Source organism: Dermacentor andersoni, chromosome 4, assembly GCF_023375885.2.
Source record: "Dermacentor andersoni chromosome 4, qqDerAnde1_hic_scaffold, whole genome shotgun sequence".
In the NCBI taxonomy this organism is placed as follows: Eukaryota; Metazoa; Arthropoda; class Arachnida; order Ixodida; family Ixodidae; genus Dermacentor; species Dermacentor andersoni.
In genome coordinates, this window is record NC_092817.1 from 206,530,527 (window position 1) to 206,557,104 (window position 26,578).

Sequence of the window (26,578 nt, forward strand, 5' to 3'; positions counted from 1 at the left end):
GTAATTTCGTACTTGGATTATTTCTGGGCTTTCCAAAGTGGTCGACCTCATCAGTCATGAAATATTATTTCGAAAATTTGAGCGGTATGGTTTTCGTGGCAAATCCTTGAGTTAAATACAGTCTTACTTGGAACATCAGAAACAAATTGTTAAAATAGCTGACTCTGTCTCCGAACAAATACGAGTTTCTAGCGGCGTACCACAGGACAGTATTTTAGGCCAATTCTTGTTCAATATGTATATAATTGATATAACAAACATTTCTCCCAGAGCACAATTGACTATATACGCCAACGACACGAGCATTTTCTAACAGGAATAGGTAGTAGTAGTAAAGTACTTTATTGGGGTCCCGAGGAGCTAAACGGGGGCCTGCAGGTCCCTACCCAGCCGTTGGCTAGTCCCATGTCGGAACAGAGAGGCCATGCCTCTCCGCTCGTTCACGGGCCCTCTGGACAGCCAGGAGCTGGACGTCCCGTCTCGGGTCTGTGATGGCCTTCGTCCAGTCTTCTCCTTTGGTAGAATCCTGTAACACAGGGCACTGCCACAGCATGTGATTTAATGAGCTAAATTCAGTGCCATAATCTGGGCACAGTGGGTCAATCTCCGAGTGGAGCATGTTCAGAAAGCCCATGGAGGGGTAGGACCCCGTTTGGAGCATGCGGAGCGTGCTAGCTTGTGGCCTGTTGAGCTTATGATGGGGGAAAGGAAAACTCTGCCTATTCCCTCTGTAATGAGAGGTGATTTCATGAAAAGTAACTAGCGGATCACTGTCGACGAGCTCTCCCGAACTCACCAGAGACACCATCCCGTCGCGGCATACGAAACCTCGCGCACGGTCGTGGGCTATCTGATTGGGGTTCAGGTGACCTGGTAATACGTCTGCTCCCATGTGAGCTGGGAACTAAACTATGTGGTGAACAATGTTAGAGGGGTGTTCGCCGTTTAGAATCCTGGCTGCTTCTTTGGCTATCAATCCCGATGCGAATGCTCTAACGGCTGCTCGGGAGTCCGTGTACACCGTAGTGCGTTTTGAGTCCAGTAATGCGAGAGCTATAGCAGCCTGTTCCGCCACATCGACCGAGGAGGTCTTCAGCGAGGCTGCCGAGAGGAGTTCTCCCCTGTCATTGTAAATAGAAATATAACCTTACACTCCATTCTGATCGAAATTGTTTCTACGTTTATAACTTTAGGAGTAATTTTTTATCAGACTTTATCTTGGGATCATCATATTTCATTTCATTTATCGAAGCCTTAACGGCCTTAAGGCGGGGGCAAACAAAGTGTGAGGAACTCTTCATCGCGCAAAGGAGGGAAAGGAGGAAGATAGACGCAGAATAGAAAAGGAAATAACGCTCAGGAAGGAACCGAGCAAGTGGCACTATCATCGAAATCACTGTGTAAAAAAAAACTACTATATACAACTAAATACATACTACATAAATACTGCTAGATACATACTATGCATGAGACTGCATCACTAACAATTAATTACTTAGCAGGGGTGAAGTAGCAAATGCGTTTTTAACAAAACATTCTAGGTGAGGTGGATTGTTAGTTTGTCACGGAAAGTCATGTCGCCGGCGGAAGAAACAATACAGTCGGGAAGAGTGTTCGTCAGCGCTATTGCATTTGGAAAAAAAAGGAACCCTTCATCGAAGACGTGCGGCACTGAATGTGCGGAATTGGATAGCTGTGGTTGAGGCGGGACGAGATATTAGGCGGGGGTTGTAGTCGAGGGTGTCTGGCTATTGGGTGATGGTAGAAAGGGTGAAGCATGCAGAAACGGTAATCGGTACGCGAGATGATACGGTACGGAGAGACGGTACGCGAGATGATACGAAGTGATTGGAGACTGGGAAGATCGAGTGTGCGTTTTAGTTCAGTTATGCTGGTTTTGCTTGATTAGTTTGACGTCATAAAGCATGCAGCACGATTCTCAATGGCTTCTAATTCGTAGGTGAGATATGCTTGTGAGGGGTGCCAGATAGATGATGCGTACTCCAGTTTCAGCCGAACGCATGTATGATATGCCAGTTTTTATCAGCGGGCGATGCAGATTTCAGATTGCAACGTAAAAAAAAAACAAGTGCGCGCGAGGCGTTTGCGCATATTGTTTCAATGTGAGTAGCCCGTGATAATGACGATGTCAAGTGAACACGTAGATACTTATAGCAGTCTGTTGGCGGTATTTCAGTTGCGCTTATAGGGTACACGTAATTTCTGATGCTGCGCTTACGGGGAAAGGACATACATTGGCACCTATTAAGGTTAAGAGGCATGAGCCATTTTTCACACCATGAAACGATAGTGTCTGTGTATTTTTGTAGGTCAATGGAATCACCAGGGTTATGGATGGCGTTGTAGATGACGCAGTCATGAGCAAAAAGCCGAAGTCTGGTTTTTGTGTTACATGGCAGCTCATTGATATAGATTAAAAATAACAGGGGGGATGAGCCTGCTCCCTGGAGGAGAGTGGATGTAACATCAGAAAGGTGTGAGCCGTGAGAGCTAGCGGATGTGTATTGTACGCGTCCTTTTAACAAATGTTCGATCCAAGTAACCAGTGATGGGGGATTCCAAGAGTAGATAATTTGGCAAGTAGGTGATTGTGGGGGACGTGGTCGAAGGCCTTCGAAAAGTCTAAGTTGGCGCCAATTTGCAGGTGATCATCCATGTGTTGCAAGATTTTATCGGTGAATCCAGAGAGCTGAGTTTCGAAGGACAATAGTTTTCTAAAATCATGCTGGTATGAATAGAAGAAGGTAATTGATTCAAGGTATTTCATTAGATTAGTTGCTATGATATATTCCAGCAGTTTAGACGGGATACTGGCTAGAGAAATTGGACGATAGTTACATGCTTTTGTTCGATCACCAGATTTATGGACGGGAATGACTTGAGCCTTTTTCCAATCGTGGGGAACTTCACCAGTACTGATTGATTGTTGGAAAAGTAACCTAAGTATTGCGCTTGAGAGGGAAATGGTGCTTTTAAGTAATTTGCTATTAGCCCAGCTAGTCCATCAGCGTTAATCTGGATATCGGGCATTGTCGTCGGCGAGTTGTATGGTAATTCGGTAAAAGTGAAGTTTATAGCAGGGAAAATACTGTTGTGAAGAAGTTGTTCAGGGCTGTAGCAAATTTTTCAGTTTCAATTAGTACGTTGTCGTCGTCTGATAGCTGGAGCTGAGTTCGGTGCTTAGGCGGGGAGATAACCTGAAAGAATTGACGAGGGTTAGACTGAAGGATTGATAAGAGGTCAATTGAAAAAAAAATTGTTTTTCGAAGCTTTCAATTCCGTAATGTATCTTTGGCACTTAGTTCGCACCTATCCCAAGCTACGCGGTTATTAGTTAGCTTTCCAATAATGGTGTTTTTTCTTATTAAGTAGGCGTTTTAGGTGTTGCCTAAACGACTGGTTGTTTTCGTCGGTATCCCGGTTATATTTTGTCGGTATATGTTCTATCTAGCAACAAAACTCACTCAAGTTACAGGCCTCACATATCGCAACCGTAGTATTCTGTCACGGAAGGCTACGCTGGTCATCTATAACACCGTTTTCCTCAAGGTTAAACTACTGTCAATTAGTTGGGCGTTTACAACGACGGGAAATATACAAAAGCTCCATATACGGCAAAAAAGGTTTCTTCGTACAGTAGAAAATGTACACAGTCGTTTTCGCACACATGAAATATTTTCAAAATACAACGTTATGCCTATTGTGATGATATACGATTACCGAATAAGTAAGTGTTGTAAACAGGAAATAAGAAATGGCGGCACATTCTTAAAGCAGTTAGCGAACATACATACCAACGCCCCTGTCACTTGTTGCAATGCCACCTGTTACAGCGAATACTGGAATGTAAAAAAAAAAGAACATGTCGCACAACATATGGTCTTCAGACAATGGAAAATCATTTGCCGAGATTATTAAATAAACTGAATAGAGAAAACATACAGCTGGAAATATATACATTTAAAGAACTCCGAAAATATTATATGTCCGAATGATTGTCTTTGACTGCCACTGACAGTCTTCAATTACGCTACTCCTTTTTCTGCTGCTTATTCCTTTACTTTTTGTTCTCAACCTACTTCTGTTTCAATTAAGCCCTTTCTCCTTATTCCGAGTGACCATGTTTGCATTACTCATTTTTATTGTATATGTGTGGATGTTACTTCCACCTGACGAGTAAATTGTTTTTGTGACTTGTATTTTTCAATTGTATTGTATTTTGCATTGTAATTTGAATTGTACTTTCTTTCTTACCATAGTAGGCTACAACTCGTATGAATTTTCGTTCTTTATGGTTCAAGGAATTTGTTTTGTCATTGCTTTGCGGCTTGTATCACGATAATTTTATGTTTCTATCCATTTCCGGAAAATGCAATTAATTCACCAAGGTGTATTGTGTATTGTACTGCGTATTGTGCTTGTTTCTTTTTTCTAATATAAGCAATGCCACTGTACTGCTGGCAAGTGTATGAGGGCCTGCGGCTTTGTCAAGCTGTCACTTATGACAGCTTTTACTGCCGGCCTCCAGTGTCGTGTACCCTATGTGTCACGCAAATAAAGACATTATTATTATTAACTATACGGTAGCTTTACAGAACGAGAGACTGAAAGCCCGAAACTAGCGGCTTGAAAGAAAAGTTGAAGAACATCAACAATGCGAAAGGAGTAATCATCTCGAAATAAAGGGTGAGCCAGTGGAACCTGACTAAACTGCCGTTGTCAAAGAGAGAGAGAGAGAGAGAGAGAGGGAGAGAGAGAGAGAGAAATGTGAACGCGTTGTATAAATAAATGCTGACGTCGACATTGATGTCTCCCACAGAGTGTCAAAGTCGAAGTCATAGAGTTTGTTCAGACAACGTTGCCTAGGGCACAGACCAAAAGGCAAGTGGATGCCTGACAAGGAGTCTGCGCCCTTCTTGCTCCTATTCGAGATCACAAGACATTCAGCGAATAAAATAAACACTAATCGAGATGGAAGTACAGAGTGGTTGGTTAACATTGAAACTGGAGTTATTTCATATTAAACATTTATGTACAATTGGGAAAATACTGTAACAAACAACAGAAAAAAAACTAAAGGAGTGGTCATGTCTGCAGTGACAACAGATACACAGTGATTCTGTTTTTGAAAGCTTTGAAGGATTTTCTTATCTGGATAATGTTTACAGCAGGATTGTGTTCGTTTAAAAAACTAGAAATTCTGTAGCTAAGTTTCTGGGTGCCGTAGTTCGTACGTATTTTTTCCTTATGATAACGTATGTGCCGGGTATTGTAGGTGTGTGTTTTCGTTAGACATTGATGCAAAAAAGCCGTAGGATCGGAATCTATTTGTACGTAACTAGCTAACTCCATCTTTTTGTTTATAACATTCCACAGTGTAAGCAGTTGATGTTTTCTAAACAATGGAGCAGTCTGGCTGAAGTATGGTGCATTATCTATTAGGCGCTAAAATTTCTTGTGTAATAAATATATGTTTTCTATGCTTGTTTTAGGTGCTGCTCCCCAGAGAAGAAAACAATAGTGGAAACGCGGATGTACCAGTGTGTAGTATAGTTGTTTCTTTAGCCAGATAGGCAAGAGGTTGCTTATTTTGTACATAATACAAAAGAACCTAGAGATACCAGTGCGAACTTTTTAAATGCGAGCTGACCAGTTAAGATGTTCGTGAAATATGACACCAAGAAATTTATGTGTTGCTACCCGTTCGATAGATTCATCGCGAAATTGGATAAGTAGTTCTTGTTTTATACACTTGTTACGAGCGTGGAATATAAAGTACGTAGTTTATTAAATTTTTAACTCTAGTTCATTACCGTGTATCCACGTGGACAAATTTTCCAGCCATACATTGGTTTCTACTTGGAGACCTTCTAGATCTTCTCCGTAGAATAATACATTGGTATCATCAGCGTACAGTATTATTTCTGGTGCAGAGAGCACGTTAATTATATCATTTATATAAAGCAGAAATAACAGCGGCCCAAGGATTGGTCCTTGTGGAACTCCATAATATATCTGACCTAAGCGGGACTTTGCATTCGTAATATTCATGTACTGGTGACGATTTAATGCCATACTTCTATAATGCCATATAATGCCATACTTCCTCTAATGCCATACTTCTATACCTTGTAGAGTAAAATGGGGTGCCTAATGGAGTCGAATGCCTTTTTAAAGTCTAGAAAAACACTTATTGTATATATTTTCTGCTCCAAATTGTCTATTATCTTGCCCTTAATTTTTATTAGCGCCAATTCAGTAGATTTCTCTTTGTCTAATGCATATTGCTGCTCGGCGACGATATCATTACGATATTATCGGGAGATACCCGAGAGACGAGGTGCCGCGAGAACGACGACGAAGTGGGCCTGTGCCCTGGGCGTGAGAAAATGTCGGCCTGGCGCTCTGGCTCCAGTCCAGTCTAAATAGCTTGTAAATAGCCTCTTCTGTCTGTATCTTTCTACACGTAGCATTCTGGTGGAGGTGAGCGATCCCCGCCCTCGCCACGGAACTCCGGAGTGGTCGGTACATCAAGCTTGTCACCATGCCTCCCGGTGACGAGACCACCTCTGCAACGGCTTCGGCTTGTCCGACTGCTCCCGTCGCCACGGTTGCCCAACATCGCGACCCTGGTGTATCCTGTGGCCTGGAGGGGCAGGACGTTGACGAATGGATCAAGCTATCTGAACATACCAGCGCTAATAACAGGTGCGACCCAACGATCATGCTCGCCAATGTCATCTTTTATCTAGGCAGCACCCCACGCGTGTGGCACCAGACGCATGACGACGAGATAACCAGTTGGGACAATTTCAAAGAAAAGCTCAGGGAACTGTTCGGCGACCCCATTGGCCGCAAAGTAGCCGCGAGAAAGGCTCTTGCGTCTCGTGTTCAGACATCTACAGAACCGTACGTTTCATGCATCCTCGACGTCTTGGCTCTATGCCGAAAAGCTGACGACTCTATGTCTGAAGCTGATAGGCCTAAAAGGCATCACCGACGACGCTTTCAATTTGCTTGTTTTCGGCAACGCCTCGACAATCGACGCCATCATTAAACAATGCCGTCGCCTTGAATAGGCTAAGAGCCGCCGTATCACACACCACATCACGCGGCTACCCAACACTGCTGCTACGTCGACATGTGAGGGCCGACCACGTCAGACCACCACCTGTGACGACGTCACCCGTATTGTTCGCCTCGAGCTCGAGGCCGCCTGTCCGCCAGCCTTCGCCGCGACGCCTCCCAGTCCGCCAGCAATCACGATTGCGACGATTCAGGCCGTAGTCAGACAGGAATTTGAGAACATGGGTCTGAACTCCGTGTGTACAACGTCTCAACCCAACGTTCCCCAGTTCTCTACCGGCCCTCCTCCCCGACAGTCCTCTTCTGCCATATCTCGCCACAACCCGTCCGAATGGCGTACCCCTGATGACAGGCCGGTCTGCTTCCACTGCTGTCGCATCGGCCACGTCGCTCGTCACTACCGCAACCGATGGCCACCACCTCCTCGGACATACGCGGCCACTTATGCCCGCACTTTTGGACCTCCTGTTCCCTATGCCACCCACCGTGAACCCACTGTTGCTGATGCCCCTGCTCCGAACCTTCAGCCGCTTGCCCTCACCTCGACGCCATCAGTCTCGTTCGCCCTAACCCCGCCGCTTCTCTTCGCCGCCTATGGCCTCCCGGACCCAGCCGGAAAACTAGGCACTGCAGTTTCTGGAGGTGAAGCTGCGTTGTCGACCCTGCCCTCAAATCCTCTGCTCACGTTATCAACGAGCCAAAACCTTCTTGACGTTGACGTTGACGGCTATCCTGTCACTGCACTCATCGATACAGGCGCACATCTTTCTATTATGAGTGCTGCCTTCCGACGACGACTCAAAAAGCTCCTCACCCCAGTGTCGGCACGCGTCGTCCGCGTTGCGGATGGTGGTACTGTGCCTATTATCGGCATGTGTGCGGCACGAGTCAGCATTGCCGGCCGCCACATCCCTGTCCTCTTCACTGTGATTGTTCATTGCCCCCACCACCTAATTCTCGGCCTCGACTTTCTCTCCGCGCATTCTGCCCTTATTGACTGCTCTGCTAGTTCCCTTCGCCTTGAGTTGCCGATTCTCGCAGAACCTTCTGACGCACCCCAGTGCCGCCTACGCCCCACCGGCTTTATTCGCCTGCCGCCAAAATGAATAGCCTATATTGAACTCTTGTCTTCCCCACCAGTCCTTGATGGCGAGTACCTCGTCGCTCCTCTGCCCGACATTCCACTACAGTATGACGTTACCGTGCCTCACACTATACTATTACTGCGAACCGCACTCGCATACCTATCTTTAACTTTGGATTGGCAAAGCAAATTCTACCGCAAGGTATTTATTTGCCTTGCCAACGTTGATTGTCTCGGCGACCATCACGTGGCAGCTTTATCGACCGATGCTTCTTGCGAGCTTAGCAGGCCCATCGTGCCAGCCTCGGCCGTCGATCCCAAGATACAGAAAATGGTTGCGACGGACCTGTCTTCTGCGCCGACTGAATACCTTTACCAAGTATTATAGTGCTACAGAGATATTTCCGACTTCGACGATCGCCATTTAGGCCAGACGCTCGCGGTAAAGCATCGGATTCTTACTGGCGATGCTACTCCTATTCACCGACGACCGTATCGAGTTTCTGCGTCGGAACGCCGAGCAATTCAAAGCGAAGTCAACCAAATGCTAGACAAAAACATCATTGAGCCTTCTTCGAGTCCCTGGGCGTCACCTGTAGTGTTGGTTAAGAAGAAGGATGGCACGCGGCGCTGCTGTGTAGACTACCGCCATCTGAACAACATTACTAAGAAGGACGTCTACCCGCTCCCACGTATAGACGACGCCCTTGACTGCCTCCCCGGTTCCAGCTATTTCTCTTCTATCGATCTTCGTTCTGCATACTGCCAGATTGCTGTTGACGATATGGACAGAGCAAAAACCGCGTTCATCACACCTGATGGCCTATACCAATTTAAAGTAATGCTGGTTGGATTATGCAACACCCCTGCCACCTTTGAGCGTACGATGGACTCCTTGCTCCGTGGTTTCAAATGGTCCATATGCCTCTGCTACCTCGGCGACGTCATCTTCTTCTCGCCCACGTTCGACACTCACCTTGAGCGTCTAACAGTTATACTCGATGTATTTCGAAAGGCGAAGCTGCAACTTAACTCGTCGAAATGTCGTTTTGGCGACCGCCAAATTACTGTTGGGCCACCTCGTTGATGCTTCCGGAGTACAGCCTGATCCCGACAAAACTCGCGCTGTACGAGACTTTCCGGTTCCGAAGACAGCCGCAGACGTCCGAAGTTTTGTCGTGCTATGCTCGTACTTTCGTCGTTTTGTTCAAGATTTTGCGGCAATTGCTAGATCCCTCACTAATCTTTTGAAAAAAGGCGTACAATTCTCATGGGGTACTGCAGAAGCCGCCGCCTCCTCTCGTCTCGACACTCTTCTCTCCTCACCACCCATTCTCGCCCACTTCGACCCTGATTCCTCTACAGAATTGCGTACAGATGCCAGCGGTCATGGCGTAGGTGCCGTCTTAGCCCAGCGTCAGCGTGGCCAGTATCGCGTTATTGCTTATGCAAGCCGCCTCCTCACACCATCGGAGCGCAACTATTCCATTACGGAACGAGAATGCCTTGCTGTAGTCTGGGTCGCCCTTTTTGCGTAGTCACTGACCATCATGCTCTCTGCTGGCTCTCATCCCTAAAAGATCCTACAGGCCGGCTTGGTCGATGGGGTTTGAGACTACTAGAATTTTCGTATTCTGTGGTCTACAAGTCTGGCCGCCTTCACCAAGACGCTGACAGCCTGTCGCGTTACCCTGTTGACGACCCTGACTCCTCCAATATTACCAGGGCTGCTTGCGTATTCTCTGTGTCGCAGCTGCTTCCTTCGGCCGACGAGCAACGTCGTGACGCCAACATCAGAGGACTCATCGACCGTTTTGAACACTCTCCGGCCTACGCCACTCTACGCCTCTTCGTCCTCCGCGACGGTACTCTGTACCGTCGTAACCTTCATCCGGACGGCTCTGTGTTCCTATTTGTCATACCTAAACACCTCCGCTCAACCGTTCTAGAAGAGCTCCACGGCGCACCAACGGCAGGACACCTCGGCGTATCTCGAACCTATGACCGTGTACGTCACCTTTTTTCTGGCCGGGCCTTGCCCGTTCCGTACGACGTTACGTCGCCGCTTGTGAACTTTTCCAACGACGCAAGAAGCTTTTCCAGCCCCCCGCTGGTTACATGCAGCCGCTCGACATCCCTGCCGAGCCCTTCCATCGTGTTGGCTTAGACCTTCTCGGCCCATTTCCGGAATCTACACCAGGAAACAAGTGGGATGCAGTCGCGGCTGACTACGCGACCCGCTACGCCGTAACCAGCGCTCTTCCGACCAGTTGCGCAACTGACGTTGCGGACTTCCTTCTACATGATATCATTTTGATGCATGGTGCTCCGCGTCAATTGCTAACAGACCGTGGCCGTATGTTTTTGGCGAAAGCCATTGACGATATCATGTGGGCCTGCTCCATTCAGGATAAATTTACTACCTCCTACCACCCTCAAACGAACGGCCTCGCTGAGCGTTTGAACCGCACCCTCACAGGCATGCTATCCAAATACGTTTCAGACGACCACCGTGACTGGGACCTGGCTCTACCCTACATTACCTTTGCATACAACTCTTCCCGTCTCGAAACTGCCAGCTTTTCCCCGTTTTACCTCTTGTATAGCCGCGAAACGACGCTACTACTAGACACCGTGCTTCCGTCCACCACAGTTTCAACTAGCGCTTATGCCCGTGATGCAATCGCCCGTGCTGTCCATGCTCGTCAACTTGCGCGCGTTCGTCTACAAGTCTCTCAAGACAAACAGAAGCGACGCTACGACCTCCGTCACCGTGATGTCCATTTTGCGCCAGGCACCCTCGTGTTGCTTTGGTCACCATCGCGTAAAGTTGGCCTTTGTGAGATACTGCTTTCCTGTTATACCGGCCCATATCGCGTGCTCCGCCAAGTGACCGATGTCACCTATGAAATTGTTCTAGCCACGCCTACTACGTCCTCCGGTGTGACAACCATTGACATTGTCCACGTCACCCGACTCAAGCCATACAACTCTCCACGTGCCTTGGATATTTAAAAGCACCGTGACGGCGCTTTTGCTGCCGGGGGGTATTATTACGATATTATCGGTAGATACCCGAGAGACGAGCCACCGCGAGAACGACGACGACGTGGGCCTGTGCCCTGGGCGCGAGAAAATGTCGGCCTGGCGCTCTGGCTTCAGTCCATTGTAAATAGCTTGTAAATAGCCTCTTTCGTCTGTATCTTTCTACACGTAACAATATCAATTCGCTTGCAGAAGTTTAGTAGCCTGATGTTTATAACTTGTTGAACTAATCATGTGACTGATGGATTTTATAGGTTGAACTTTAATGTGATCAGCACCACATACACTGTTATTTTTTAGTTTTTTTTATTACTGTGCAGGTTTCTAATTCTGTAGTTGGAAACATGAAGATTGAGTTTTGGATGTTGGACGTGATATACGTTGTAAAATCACAGTTACTTGCCGGAGGTTTACTTGCAGCCCTTGATATAAGAAAGTGCTCATTAAGTTTGTTAACAAGCGACGCCCCTGTGTAAGGCACACCATTTATAACGAGTTCAACGATGCCGTCGCTTTTGTTGTTGGTCATTTGCTTGTTTACTGTTTGTTTAAGGTTGTTGCAGATATCTGTAAAGTTATGTTCGTAATAACTATTCCTGGCTTTTTTAATGTCAGAGCTTAACTCATTACGAGTTTGTTTATGTTCAGTCAAAAAGTCCCAATACGCCAAAAAGAATTAACGCCAAAAAAGAATTAACTGAACACTGTTGTCCAATTTATGTCACGCACAAAGCGAAATGCGTTGCTCACAAAATCTAAAAAGAAAGGAAGATTGTTTTCACCGACCGCAGCTACGAAGGCAAGGAAAGTGCAATTCATCTAAACGAGCACCTGACACGACGGAACAAGCGGCTGCTTGGTGGAGCCCTAGCAAAGAATGAATCTGCCAAATGAAAATTTGTGCGTTTCAGTGGATGAAACACTATTGCGGGCAAAGGCACGGCTGATGCAGTTCGGATAACAACTATAGTTGACTTAGACATCGAGTAAATTTTTTCAACTAACTACACGCCGAACCCACCATGTGGGTAATGGAAAAGGCAGTGGCAGTATTCAGTGAAGATTGTGTTTGTTCCTGCTTTGGCTTACTACGTGAAAATAATAGAAGGGAGCATGAGACATCTGAAGTATTCTTGAGTTCTCTTCTTACAGACTTTGATGCATAATTGCTTACAGTGCTGTGTAATACTGATATGTCGCCTGAGGTCCCAAATTACTCTGAAATACACTGGGACGGTGCCGGTAGATGCGGATGTATATATATAACTTACGTACCGTAAGCACCACTATTGACTCCAAATACTTGATCTCATTATGAGTAATGGTGACATAGAATGCCTAACAATATAAAAAGGCTCGTTTTTGCTTAGCGTCGTAAATAAACTCCAAACGGCTTCAAGCAGCGTTTCCAAACACATTTGGAAGAACTGTTGCACTGTTTTATTTCCATTCATTTCATTTATTCTTACCTCATGGGTGCCAGATAGATATTACATCAAGGGTGGAAAAGAAAATGCAGCTGTTCCTAATTACAACGCCAAGTAGCGACTCTGTATGGCTGCTTTAAACTGGGCGCAATCAGTTAACATGGCGACGTGGGTGGGAAGGTCGTTCCAGTCTTGTGCCGTCTGTACAAAAAAAAAAAAAAAGACTTCTGGAAGGCCGGGTGTGCTCGGGGGACGCAGAGTGAGGATGGCATCGCCCGAAGGGTTGGTCTGACGAAGGAGTGGGATGCGGCGCGAGCCGCCGCAGTCACGGTTTCTTTGCGCCGGTGAGCCGTGGCGCCGCAGGACCTTGGAAAGGGCTGACCCCGCGGCCGCTCTGGTCCAGCGCATGTTCCATTCTCGCGCTACCTGCACGTGAGCCCATCTTCCTCGCCTGCTTTGGAGGCGACGCGCCGCTACAAATGCATTGCCTGGTGACAAGGAATAGAAATATTTATGATACAGACAGAAACGCTTAATTTTGTGACCAAAAGTAACAGAAGGAAGGTCAAGCTGAGATTTTAAAGAAATTATAGTACTGTTGTTGGAGCAATTAGAGATAATGAATCTGGAGGCATTGTTCTGGATGGATTCAAGCATAGTTGTAACGTTAGGTTGATGAGGGTCAAAAATGACGTTAGCATACTCACCTTATGGTCTCACAAGTGTATTATACGTCATTAGTTTCGTGGTGACTGGTGTCAAGGCGAGGTTCTGACGAAGATAGCCCGGGACTCGATTAGCAGAATTAGCAATGCTAATAAGATGTTGCGACCACGCTAACATGTTATGACGAGACTACTATCAAGGCCGCTGGGGGAAGCAATTGGTTCCGAAATATGGCGCACATCTCACTGCGTAAAAATCCGGGATCGTAGACCTCGTAGCTCTGGTTATACTGCAGAGAAGTCCTGAAATAGTGCACAGTTTCACGCTTCACGTTCGTGCGCCAGAAATTGAGCGATCGGGTCACAGCCGCTTGGTTTACTGCTGGGTGTCAAACCGTACTCACAGAAAAGCAAAAAAAAGAATAAAACAAAATCCAGCTTTTGCGCTCATCGGAACTGAACCGCGATGGACATTGCGATAATTTGCGACAGCGTAGACACTATTCAAAATTGATCTTTTGGTTCAGGCAGGCTACTATTTCCGGGGCGTTTTGCCTATACAGTGCCTGCACTGGTGGATCAATTCTGCCACCACATTTGAAAATGAATGGGGGCGCACTGTCATTATAGAAGTGGCGGCACCGTCCCGGTATTTTAACGTTGCTCGCCGTGAGGCAGGCGTGTGAGTTATGCACTCGGCAGCGTTTGTATACGGATGGTGAAGCGGGCAAACTGGAAATGATTCACTCTAATCAGCGCTTCCTCAGTGCTCCTCCGCTTGTGCGCTGCCTGCATTGGAGCGTTTATATAGGTCACCGTCAAATTTTTCGGAGGCTGTGGCAGGCCTACCTTATTTGAGAATAAGATTGCGCTCTTTTTAGTCGCGCGATCGCTTTTGATAACACTGGTAAGTGAATCCAAGTTTGTGTGACAGAAATGCAAACTGAGAAAAGGGCGTGTTCTATATACCTGAAGCGCTATTTATCGACATCGCACAATGCGACATGCGCCGTTGTAAACCTACGGCAGTTGTAAAACTAAACTGATCGCCGAACGGCACAGCTACACTGCTGTTTCGTTGTTCAGATCCGTACAGCGTGCTCTCCAGTGTGTGTTTGGGAAGGGGATGGTAACAGGAAACTGTTATTTTTGTAGCAGTGATCGACGTTGAGCTAGCTGGCATTTCATGCTTTCGAAGTGCGAAACAGCGCGGTGAGACGAGGGCTGACAGAAAGTAGGCAACACGGGAGCCATCAACGTTGTTTCTTGCAACAGGACAATATTTAATGTGAGCACAGTTTTCCTCTGACCTGTGCACACCCATCGCCAATGATAAAAAAATGTTGTTTACATATGTCTTGAGCTCATTGCAAGTTGTTGGTGATGTTCGGCTCTGTTACCACTGGGACAACAGATCTCGGGCCAGTTCACTGGGTGGCTCGGCTTTATTGAATCGCGAGATAAGCCGGCTTTATCGAATCGCGAGATCGCGAGGGCATGGGCAGGACATGTAATGAGGAGGGAAGATAAACGATGGTCATTAAGGGTTACGGACTGGATTCCGAGGGAAGGGAAGCGTAACAGGGGGCGACAGTAAGTTAGGTGGGCAGATGAGATTAGGAAGTTTGGAGGGTCAACATGGCCACAATTAGCACATGACAGGGGTAGTTGGAAAAGTATGGGAGAGGCCTTTGCCCTGCAGTGGGCGTAACCAGGCTGCTGCTGCTGCTGCTGCTGCTGCTGCTGATGATGATGATGAGATAAGCCACGAGCTCATTCATTGCCTTCTATTCCCTGATGGCCTGCAACTAACTCCTGCAAAACCTGTAGTGTAGAGTATTTGTGCATTAGGTCAGTGTAAGGCGGACATGATCTGCGAGTTCATTTTTTGTAAAGGCACGTAATACTTCTTGTTTATCTAAGCGAATGGTGATGGGCAACGCTATTTTCCACCCGAAAAAATTGTTTTAAATGTGTCCGGTTAGCGTATGGCGCCAAACATCTTTTTAACGTGGAACACTGCAGTTTTTCAAGAATACGCCGGGAGTTTCTTTCTGTGCTTATTATTGAAGAAATGCGTGAAGGACTTCCGTTGTCTCCTATAAATAGATTATGTAACTTCATCAAGTGAAATATTGGGCTAGTTGATTCTGCATGATTCTTAGTATAACAGCGCATTTTGAACTAAGACACAGCAGAAAAGCAGAAAAGGATCAAACCTGCTAGTTCTTCGCGGTTGCCCTCGACGAAAAGTCGCGCTGTTATGATTTAGAAAGATCGCGCTTTACTAGTGGTATAAAGAAACAAAACATGTCGTGGCGTGTTGCGGCACACATTTGCGTCTACTTTTTTTCGAGACCCGATAAAGTAAGCTAGTGACAAGACAGGGCTATATTTACGGAAGTCGCGCTTCTTTTGATAGTGAAACACAAGATGCGCTCCGACACGTCAGGCATAATCGCACATACTGAGCATTCGTTATAGCAATATATATGCAGAAATGTTGGCACAGCTAAGTGAAGTTCGTTGAAGCAAATATAAAAAAAATCACAAGATATACGATATTGATCAAGTGAATATTGAAGATCGGCTATATGACGTCGGTTCACTTATCGACGACCCCTACCGATGGCATCGCATCGACTCTAGCGACAAACAATTCCTGCGCGCGCGACACCATGTATTCCCAAGCTGTTGCTGCTGCACCACGAAAAGTGCTTGTTGCATCGCTCTTGCGGTCGTCACCTCTACCTTCCTTTCGCATTTGTGGCGTTCATTGTTCAGCCCAAGGTGTTGATGAGGCGCACTAGGGCGGCTAGCAGTGCGCTTGCAATGTCGCTCAGGTTATTACGCTGTGCTTTCAGCCAGTGTGTCTGTAAACACGGATTCACGCTGGATCCGCAATAGTAGTTCGAGAAGTGCCCAACAACGCGAGCGAGCGAAAACACGCGCAAGGCACATTTGCGGGCTGGAAAGACAGAGGGATGTCGCACACGCGTGGTCTTGCTCACTTCCGGTTCGCACGCTCGAATCGAGAACCTAACGTGAACAGAGCAGCCGCTCTCTTCATTAGTTGCGCGCATGGAGCTTTATTATCATTTTGACCAACAGCGCTAGTACACCAGAGCTTCGATTTTGTGACGCACAGTGCGAGGCGCTTTCTTGGAGACTTAACGAACCTGGACCATGGTGTTGCAATACAAAGCCTGTTTAGAAGCGTAACCGGAAATTCGAAAGTGAATAAGCCGTATTTAGGGGACTTAGCTCATGTCCGAAGCGCAGGTCGTTGTGAAAGGAGGCTCGGCATAGGCTTCTGTTCCAGAGCAGTACGGCTCTTGTGACTGTCGTTCGCACGGAAAAATAAAAACCGTTAGCGTGGTTTTGTCGATCCGTGACAGCACGGCGAAGTTTGATATTCCTAAATTTGATATTCCTAAATTTGATATTCCTATCTAAATTTGAAAGAGGTCTTAGCGTTAATATTACTGTGGCAGAAGTAAAAAGCGGTCAGTTGGGTTTGCTTTCTCCGTCCATCCTTTCTATTACGATGGCAAGGTGCATTCGTCGCCAAGCTGCCTCCTCATCCTCGGCTTCACCCTCATCGTACAGGGTGATGAAAACGTGAGCTTAGGAAAACGCGCCAACTAGCCCAACTATGAGCATTAGCCACTGAATTTACTGTCTCTGCAAACAGTCCAAAAAAAGTGACGATACCCTCTTATAGAGCACGCAATTTCGCCCCACAATGTAGTGCCAGCGAGCGCATCTCTCTCCTGCATAATCTAATAAATCACGATAGAAGTTTTGTGCAATTTAAATAGGCGGCTGAGAGGTATATCTAAAGCACGCAGTTGCACTAATAAAATAGCGCGTGACATTGAATAGTTTCATTATGAGGTGTAACGAGAGCATGCAAATATGCTCTTATACTTTTGCCTACCAGCCCCAGCGGTAACTCAAGTCCTGTCGAGAATGCGCACGTGGGGATTTAGGCGGGATGCGCTAGCGATATTAGAGAGTTATAGCTGAGCGGGCCAGCCTAGACGCCAGTGCGCATACGCGGTACCACATGCGCAGTGGGCCCACTGCGTAGTGGGCCCACTGTGTAGTGGGCCCAGTGGGCCTACTACACTGGGCCCACTGGCTCACTGAGCTATAACGCTCTAACGCTTTCGCGCAACATTCGCGCTGGTAAACTGTGCAGTTTCTTGTGCTCCACACAGTGCTAGCTTGTATCGCGAAGGCCGCAGAAGGCAATACACAAGCGGAGAACAAGGTTGTGCGCATCGTGCGCGCGAAAAATTCCGCGAGCATCATGTAAAGCCACACACAAGATTTAAGCAACAAGAACAACGAATGAGTAAAGGCAAGGCGCAAACGACAAGGACTGAAGAAGGACACAAACGAGAGGACCGGCGCCTGAGAACAACTACAGAGATTTTGCAGGTTTAGACCTTTCGCATCTTAGGTTGTTTGCCTTGCCATGCAGTTAACGGTACTACACCTGCGTATGTCAACGCTGCGTATGTTTTTAATAAAAAAAATATAATACGAACTTTCGCACACCACGATGCTTACATATAATTGACAGTTTACAGCTTGGTAACAGGGATGATGCGGTGAAAACGGCCACCGGGGGAAGACAAGGCAACTTACGCATTACAATATCAGTAGAGAGGCAGAAAAGTACTATGTCAGGGACTGCTCCGTTCGATGACTAGCATTCGCTGGTGGGCAGTTGATTCATGATTTTAGCTCAAGATTAGAGCAAGGAGAATACGGCAGAACTCATCTCAGGATGGCTGTCGACGGCAATCAGAATAGCAATCGAGCAGTGTAGCGATGGACCATAGGCCTGAGGTCACATTTATTAAACATTTGTAGCGGCAATTCTTCGACTTTCACTGGTTCGGCTATATGCTGCATACTTCAATATCGTTCCACTTTGCCATGTCACTCGCTTGCCAAGGTCGCCCATCAGCTTAGAGGCATGACGACGACTGTATGACGCCGACGTAGTAAGGATGAAATGACGAAGAAGGAATGATGTTGATCGAACGACAAAGGCGTACAACGACGACGGAAAGATGACAATGAGATATCGATTCTTTAATCACGACAGTGGAATAACGATGGCAACGTGAAGACGATGACGTATATATGGACTATGTGATGACGACGATGGTATGACGAGCCAATGCCTCCTTTACTAGATGCCTGCCGCGTCGCTAGTTTTCCCATTGGAGCGGAGGTTCCCGTAGTTCAGGGTAGTCGCGGAGAGACGGCGCTCGCTGCCAACCCTACTTACTGTCGCGGAGGAAGTGCCGATTGCTGTGCTCGCACGCGCTCAACCAATGGCTTGACGAGAGACCGCGGGTCCAGCCTCTGGGATCGCAAGAGACGCCGCTAAAATCTTGGAGGCAGGGCCACGTGATTTAGGTTTGCAGTGGCCACCGCAGCTAGCGCTCGCAACCGACCCGGGTGGAGAGGAGGAAAGAGGAGAGGGGCAGGTACCTGCTTCTCGGCTCACGCGGCAAGCATTTAATAAAGGAGGCATTGGACGAGCGCCGGAGGACAAAGATGGAATAACGATGATGCAACGACCGCGAGTCCACACCTAGTGGCCCCACCTTTGGCTCCAGAGAGAAGGCATGACGGCAACGGCTTGCGAGAGTAAGATATCGAGAAGCTGGTATGAAGACAATGAAACGAACACGACGCTATTACGACAAGCAGCACATACATAGTGGCGCAAGCAGGTAGACAACTTGGGTCACTGGGTCGGCGTAAACAGATAGATAGATAGATAGATAGATAGATAGATAGATAGATAGATAGATAGATAGATAGATAGATAGATAGATAGACAGATGATGGATATATAGATATATAGATGGATAGATAGATAGATATATGGATAGATAGATATATGGATAGATAGATAGATAGATAGATAGATAGACAGATAGATGTATAGATGGATAGATAGATAGATGTATAGATGGATAGATAGATAGATAGATAGATAGATAGATAGATAGATAGGTAGATAGATAGATAGATAGATAGAGATAGATAGATAGATAGATAGATAGATAGATAGATAGATAGATAGATAGATAGATAGATAGATAGATAGATAGATAGATAGATAGATAGATAGATACGCTTAAAAGGGCTGAAGTAAGCAAAGCTATTCGGATTAAAAGGTACGAATGAGAAGGACAGGACAGGCGCATCCGTTATATATGGTGTGCCGAAATGCCGAAATTCTACTTCGCAGTGCCGAATTTTTTTAGACACCTGGCTGCCGAGAAAGCTTGACGCGCTTGTAAATAATGGCATGTAGGCCGGTACATATTGTTGCGGGAGGATGAACGAAGAGAAGAAGAATTTCGCGACAGGCTGGCTGCTGCGGGTTGTTGGTGGTCAGCCAACTACTCAGAATCATTTTGTATATATATTGTAAATATTATCTCCTATACTCCCAATATCCCCATAACATATTGGTCAGAGGTGCGGGGTACCACGGCTGGAAACGGAGCTTCGCAGTGGACGTCTCATCACCGTCCGCACCAGGAATGACGGTGGCATGCTACGTCGCTGTCAGCTTCGGTTGTCATTGTGCAACGCAACAATCCTGGAACTTTCTGCGGGACCGATGGCGCCGACGTTGAAGAGTGGGTGGCCATGTACGAACGCGGGTGTGGAATCAACAGATGGGACCCTACGCTTATGCTAGCTAACCTGTTGTTCTACCTAAGAGGTACGGCAAAGGTGTGGTACGAAAACCACGAAGAGGGGCTAACCAGCTGGCACCAATGCAAAGGGAAATTGAGACTTGTTTGACAAACCAGCCGGCCGTAAAACTGCCCCAAAGCAGGAAATGGTCTCCCGTGCCCAATCTCCCACGGAGTTCTATGCCTCGTAGATCCAGGACGTGCTGGCACTTTGTTATAAGGCCAATCACGACATGACAGAAGCTGCGAAGGGTGGGCACGTGCTTAAGGGCATTGCTGACGACGAATTTAATCTGCTCATGTGCAAAAGCTGCTCTACAGTTGATGAAATCATTAAAGAGTGCCGACAATTCGAGCAGACAACCATTCGCCAGACTTCCCAATACTTTCGCAACGTCAACGTGTGAAGATAAACCCGCACAGGAGCATGAGTCGCCATCAGAGGACGTGGTGCGAGTCGTTAGACCCGAACTGGATGCGATGGCGCCCGCAGCTTTTTGTTCACGTAGCTCTGATGTCACAAAATTTGCAGTTCTCCTCGTACAAGCGATCGTTCACCAGGAACTTGAAAACATTGGTTTACATTCTATGTGTGCTGTCACCAATCCCAGAGCTAACGAACGCCCTTCTACTATTTTCGCTTCACCCCGACGTTCCTCTCCGCGTTATCGCAACCCGACTGAGTGGAAAACCGCAGACGACCAGCCAATATGTTTCACCTGTTGCCGCATTGGTCATGTCGCCCGATACTGTCGCAACTCGTGGCCCTCAACAACTTGCACATCGACCAACCTGAGCCGTTTTGGTGGAAATGCCCGCAATGTTTAGCCCACCGCCAAGTTAAACAGCGCCGACAACTCTGCTAGGAACACGTGGTAGAGCCGCTCACCATCGCCGCACGGACAGCAGTCTCGTTCACCGCAAGCACGTCGCCCATCTTCCCGTTCACCGCAGCCATGTCGCCTTTCGTCCCCTGTGGATTTTGTCCGCACCCTTTCGGAAAACTAGGAAATGCAGCCCTCGGAGGCGGTGCGGCATTGCCGACTACTGCAGAAAATGCTCTGTCTGTGCCCACAAGGAGAAGTATAATTGACGTTAAAATAGACGGTGTACCTGCCAAGCATTCGTCGACACTGGAGCCCACGTTCTGTGATGAGTACTAGCCTACTTAGACGTTTAAAAAAGCGCCTCACCCCAGCAGCTGCCCTAGTGCTTCGTGTGGCCGGCGGCGGCGTGCTGGTTGTTCTTGCAATGTGTACTGCGCGTTTAAGTATTGGTGACGAGGAGTTACGGAGTCGCCCTCTAGCGGAAGCGCCTCGCTGGCGTAGTATGAGGGATCCCGCGGCGCGCTCCTCATAGGCTTTGCTGTCAGCGCTCACTGAAAACACCGCGCGCGAGCTCTCCCGGACATTTCTGTAAGTACTTTCGAAACGAGAGAAGTTTTTTTTACTGTCTAAATAATAATCTTGGGCAAACTGAAAGCACAGAATCGTTTACAGATGCTATCTCTTTACCGAATAAGTACAGTGAACGCCACTGCGCGCGGTCGCCACGATGGAGTCTCCCGAACCGGCTTCTTGCGTGAAAGGTAGGTAAACGCCGAGAGCAAACTATGTGAAACATGTTCTTATAGTGTTTGTATAACTAAATGGAGCGTAATAGCATGAAGCCTCAATGCAGCGATCGCACAGATTCGCAGCGACCGACTGCGCGTCTGCATGCTTGTCCGCGCACTGTTTGGCTTTCGCCGCGTGCGCGTTTTCGCACCGTGCCATGAGCTTTAGGTCGCAGAATATGAGCATTTGACAGTATACAAGCAACCATTGTTCCGTGGGCGCTATCAGAGCTGTTCAAAAATAATTTCATTGTAGAGACTTCGACGCCAACGGGGACTGTGACGTGCCGTCGCGACGATTCAATCTTTTCTTCTAAATTCTTGGACGTTTCAATATTATTTCTCGAGTTGCGCCGCACTGTATGTGTATTGGTGTTCTCAGCGTGCGATTTTCAGCTGCTTCTTTTTTGTAATCCGGTGCAATAATTCATAACACAAACATGACCATATGCCATGCTTCTTTTTTAATGTGCTTCTTACCGCTCCTTTTCCACTCCAGTAAACTTTTCAGTATCTATAGCATCGACAAGTTCATAGACCAAACCGTCATGACATTAGTCGGGCAGCGGATCGGGCAAGCATCTCAGTGCGCGTTTTCCGAACATCGCAGACCCGGCGCCGTAGCAGATATCTTCCTCGGGTCTGTGCATGCTGCATACCCGAGTTGTAGCCGATGACTGTTTGCCGGTTTTATGTTTCGCAAGCCAAGCTTCGCGCAGCTTCTTGTCCTGCGGCTACGCGTAAATATAAAGCTGACACCGGGCTCCGTTGCGTACGTCCGGCACTGCGGCACCGAGCAGTAGCTTACCATGTTGCGCGCCTTCAAAGGCTGCCACTACCTGTTGTAATGCTTTCAAGCGTTGTAAAGGAGACACTCGAAGCGGGAAAATCTCGCCACTAAATGAGAACCGTAGCATACGAGGGAATTTAAACTCGTTTTCAGCTCGCTTCGGCGCTCCCGAAGCAGCCGACGCGGACGCTATGTCCACGTGATCCCTAATAGCACGTCACGCCGACGGTGGCGCCAGCTTTTCCAGTGGTGGAGCTCGAGGCCAATAGCCGGCCGCCCTACTTCTGTTCTCTTTGCTGTGATCGACAACTGCGCTGACGACGTTATCCTTGGATTGGACTTTTTATCCATTCATTGTGCTCTCATCTACTGGGCAGCCGGCGTTTTTCAGTTAGAACTGCCTCAACTCGCCGATGCTCCCAGCACTGCCCCACCGCACTTTTGCTCACTTCACGATGTGCGTCTGTCACCCGAGGCAGTCACTTTCGTCGCTTTGACCGCACACTCACAGGTTCCTGACCGTGAATATGTGCTTCGCCCCATCATCGACGTGCTTTTGAACCGGAACGTTGCTGTTCCGCATACGCCGCTCACGGTTACTAATAACGACGTCGTTCTACCGCTTCTGAAATTCAGCCTGTGCCCTCAAGTGATTCCGGCCGGCATGTTCTTGGGCAGTATTTATAGTGGTTCCGAATTTGACATTGAGGTTCTGAATGCAGAGAGTGCTTTGTTAGAGACAATTGCAGCTCACAGCTCTGGTTCCTTAGCGGATGACTTCGCAAAAATGATTGCACCTGACCTCACCTCTGCATAGGCCACGGACATACGTCTACTGCTTGAATCGTACAGTGACATCTTTGATTTCGGCGCCAGGCCCGAAGGCCATTCATCTGCTGTTCAGCACCGTATAAACACTGGATACATGAATGCTATTCGTCGGCGTCCCTATCGTGTATCACATGCTGTACGTCGAGTCATCCAATCAGAATCAGACAAAATGCAAAAGAAAGGGTTCCGGAAATGGGTCATCTAGGCATCAGCAAGTGCTTGGAATTTGCCTGTCATCCTTGTGAAAAAGAAAGATGGCACCTGGCGTTTTTGCGTCGATTATAGCCACTTAAACAAGATCACGCGAAAAGATGTCTATCCACTGCCACGCATCGATGACGCCTTGGACTGCGTGCTCGGAGCTAAATACTTCTGGTCAATCGATCTTCGATCCGGCTACTGAAATGGACAGCGAGAAGGACACCGTTGATGAAATGGACAGCGAGAAGACGGCCTTCATCACGCCGGATGTTTTATATCAGTGCAAAGTGATGCCCTTTGGCCTATGCAATGCTCCTGCGACATTTGAACGTATGATGGACTCTTTTCTGCGATGCTACAATTGGGCCACCTGTCTTTGTTACCTTGACGACGTTATTGTTTTTTCTCCTACGTTCGGCACCCACCTTATCCGACTCGCTGCCATTCTTGCGGACTTGAGAAAAACCGACCTCCAAATGAACTCCACGAACTGTCAATTCGGGGGCAGTCAGATTACCGTGTTGGGACACCTCGTTGGCGCATCCGGTGTCCAACGAGATCGGATCCAACCAGCAGCCTGTATGAGAAACGTTACTGATATTTCAGAAAAAAATTTCCAGAGTACCACAGAAGCGTGTGACCATTGTAGGCGACCACGAGGTCAGCTGAGGTGTTTTGAACGTAATACGGTAGCTAGCTGAGCGATATTTTAGTGTTTTTAGTGCGCGCTGTAAGTAATGTAACATATGTAACGTAGGAAGACGCAGATGAAAAGCTATATACAAGTGTATTTACAAGGGCACTTAGCCAAGAGGCAACAGCCGGCGCTAGCCTCCAATCGTCGTCGTCGTCTTCTCACTGCTCGCCTTTTCGTCAATGGAAATACTGTTCCGTAGCAATATTTCAATTGAATGTAATACTCTCGTATTTCGCGGGAACGATCACTGTCTCTCCTGAAGTTGCAGGTGAGACAAAGTGTCCATCGGAAGAGCATATGGCGTCCACTGTGCAGTAATAAAGAAATATTGGCGTGACCTTTCTTGGAGGAAAAGATGTCCGCTGTCCGCTTTCTTCCAGATAACATCTCACCGAATTTCATGGGTGAAGCAGCGCTAATTCAGGAACCCCGCCTGTCTTTTTCTTCTCTCGTGTGTTGCCTCAAGTATAACCATGCTATCTCTGTTGTTTTATTTTTAAATATTTGAAATGATGAAGTTTGACTTGAAGTAGAAGCCGGATCCATTGCGGTGCTAATCTCCACGGTAAATCGGTGTGGTGGACAGTTGAATGTGGTTTGGAAGCTTATACGTATAGCACGCCTTCGAGATGCAGGCGAGGTGACAAACGAGCACTATGGCTAGTTACTATCGTAGAAAGACACGTGGTAAAGGACTCCTGGTAGGGCTGTGCTCACTTATCCTTACTTGTTATTCTTATAGGTGCCGTACACGTGAACCGTACGAAAGGAATGACAGCAGTGCTACAACGTCAACTGCTGTATCACCCATCATTCCTTTATACGCTCCCGCGAAACTGTGCTCAATTTAATAGCACACATTTGATTAGTGAGTGCAAGCGATTAAGCACCTTATCTGCGCTGGTTATTATTTCGAACACTCTTCTACATTTGTAATAATGAAGTAGTACAGCGTAAGGCTGAATCAACAGTCCACATTATCGCCTACCTGTATATATGGAAACATCCGAGCTGCAATTCGGTGGAAGCTCTGAAGCAGAGCAACAGGTCTCGGTTTTGATGAGTCGTCTCAGAGGCCGCATTCGGACAAGGGTAGTATGCGCGAAACGCCCGTTCGTTGGTTGATTGATAACATTTGATGTCCCAAAGAAACAGCGGGGCTAGGAGAGAATTTGAAGTGAAGGAGTCGGCATACCTTATAATTGAACGTGGCTTTAAACGAAGTGCTCAAGCGCTTTTTTATTCGGCCTGCACCGGAATGCCGCCACCGCTGTCATATATCGCACTTGCGGCCTCATGCTCAAGAGCGAATTGCTGTAGTCATTCAGCGCCTGCAGCGCGTCGTCCATGTAATGAGATTTAGGTGTACGCTAAGGAATATCAGGAGGCCGCAATCAACCAGATGGCCCCAAAGCTGTGTCTTATGCGCACCCATGTATGTCCGTCATCAACAGTGGTGGAACAAGTGACGTGGCTGACAAGTAATGACATCCGACCCCTGTTATAGGCTTTAAACCTCCATATTCCTGCGTATTTGTGTGACCATATCCTGCGTGTATTTTTGTGGGACGCACAGAGCCAGTGCAGATATCCATAGAACAAAAGAGATTGCGCCTCCGACTACCGAATCCGTACAGGATGAGATAATAACTTCCTCATGTGCTTGCCAAATAAAAAAGGTTTGCTTCTGGCCTTGTGTTCTTCGTAACTGCGAGCTTAATGTGCGCTGTGTTTTTTCTTCTTTGTTGTTGCCCTCTTCGCTTGCGCCACATTTTCTCCTATAAGGTTTAGCGCGCAACTGTCTCAAGTGATCGACCAGTCATTTATTTTCGTGAACTACATCGCTGATTAATCGTTAACTTGCCCAACGAGCTCGGTCCGCTCCCTCTCCTCCGATACCACGCAGATGGGCCTGCCGCCTCAACGGTGGCTGTGGACCCAGTGATGGAAGGTGCCTTGCTGGGTAGCTGGCTTGCTCGTCACATTCCGGTCGTGCTCGTCACCTTGGGAGTTCACGGCGCCCTGCTCATCGAGTGCATGCCTTCGGGGACAACTAAGGAAGCGGCTGGTCACCAGGTAACGCGCACGCTTTATCTTTATGTTATTAATGCTGGCGACTTCATACACAGGCGCTACTTCTCGTTTGAAGCGATCAGGGAAGCAAAAAGAGATGAACCACTGTGTGTAGTCCTTTTTGCCTCGACAGGCCATCGACAGCTTCTCCACAGAAGTCGTTTCTTGGTGTAAGACCATATTGAAATTATGATTGATTAGCTTAAAATTACAGTTTTACTATAGAGAGTATACAGAATCAGGTCCCGCACGTTGTCACCAACATATCAACCAAAATGAATGAAAATAAAAAATAACGAAGAC

The 26,578-nt window shown here is 47.3% G+C and overlaps 1 protein-coding gene across 1 annotated transcript in view; it reads left to right on the forward strand.

Moving 5' to 3' along the window:
- Positions 1-26,578, forward strand: part of LOC126538330 (uncharacterized) — a 680,380-nt gene that overhangs the window by 539,141 nt on the left and 114,661 nt on the right. The window contains exon 6 of the mRNA XM_072287698.1: positions 26,109-26,278. Coding sequence (XP_072143799.1) covers positions 26,109-26,278 — 170 coding nt within the window. The remainder of the gene's footprint in view (positions 1-26,108; positions 26,279-26,578) is intronic.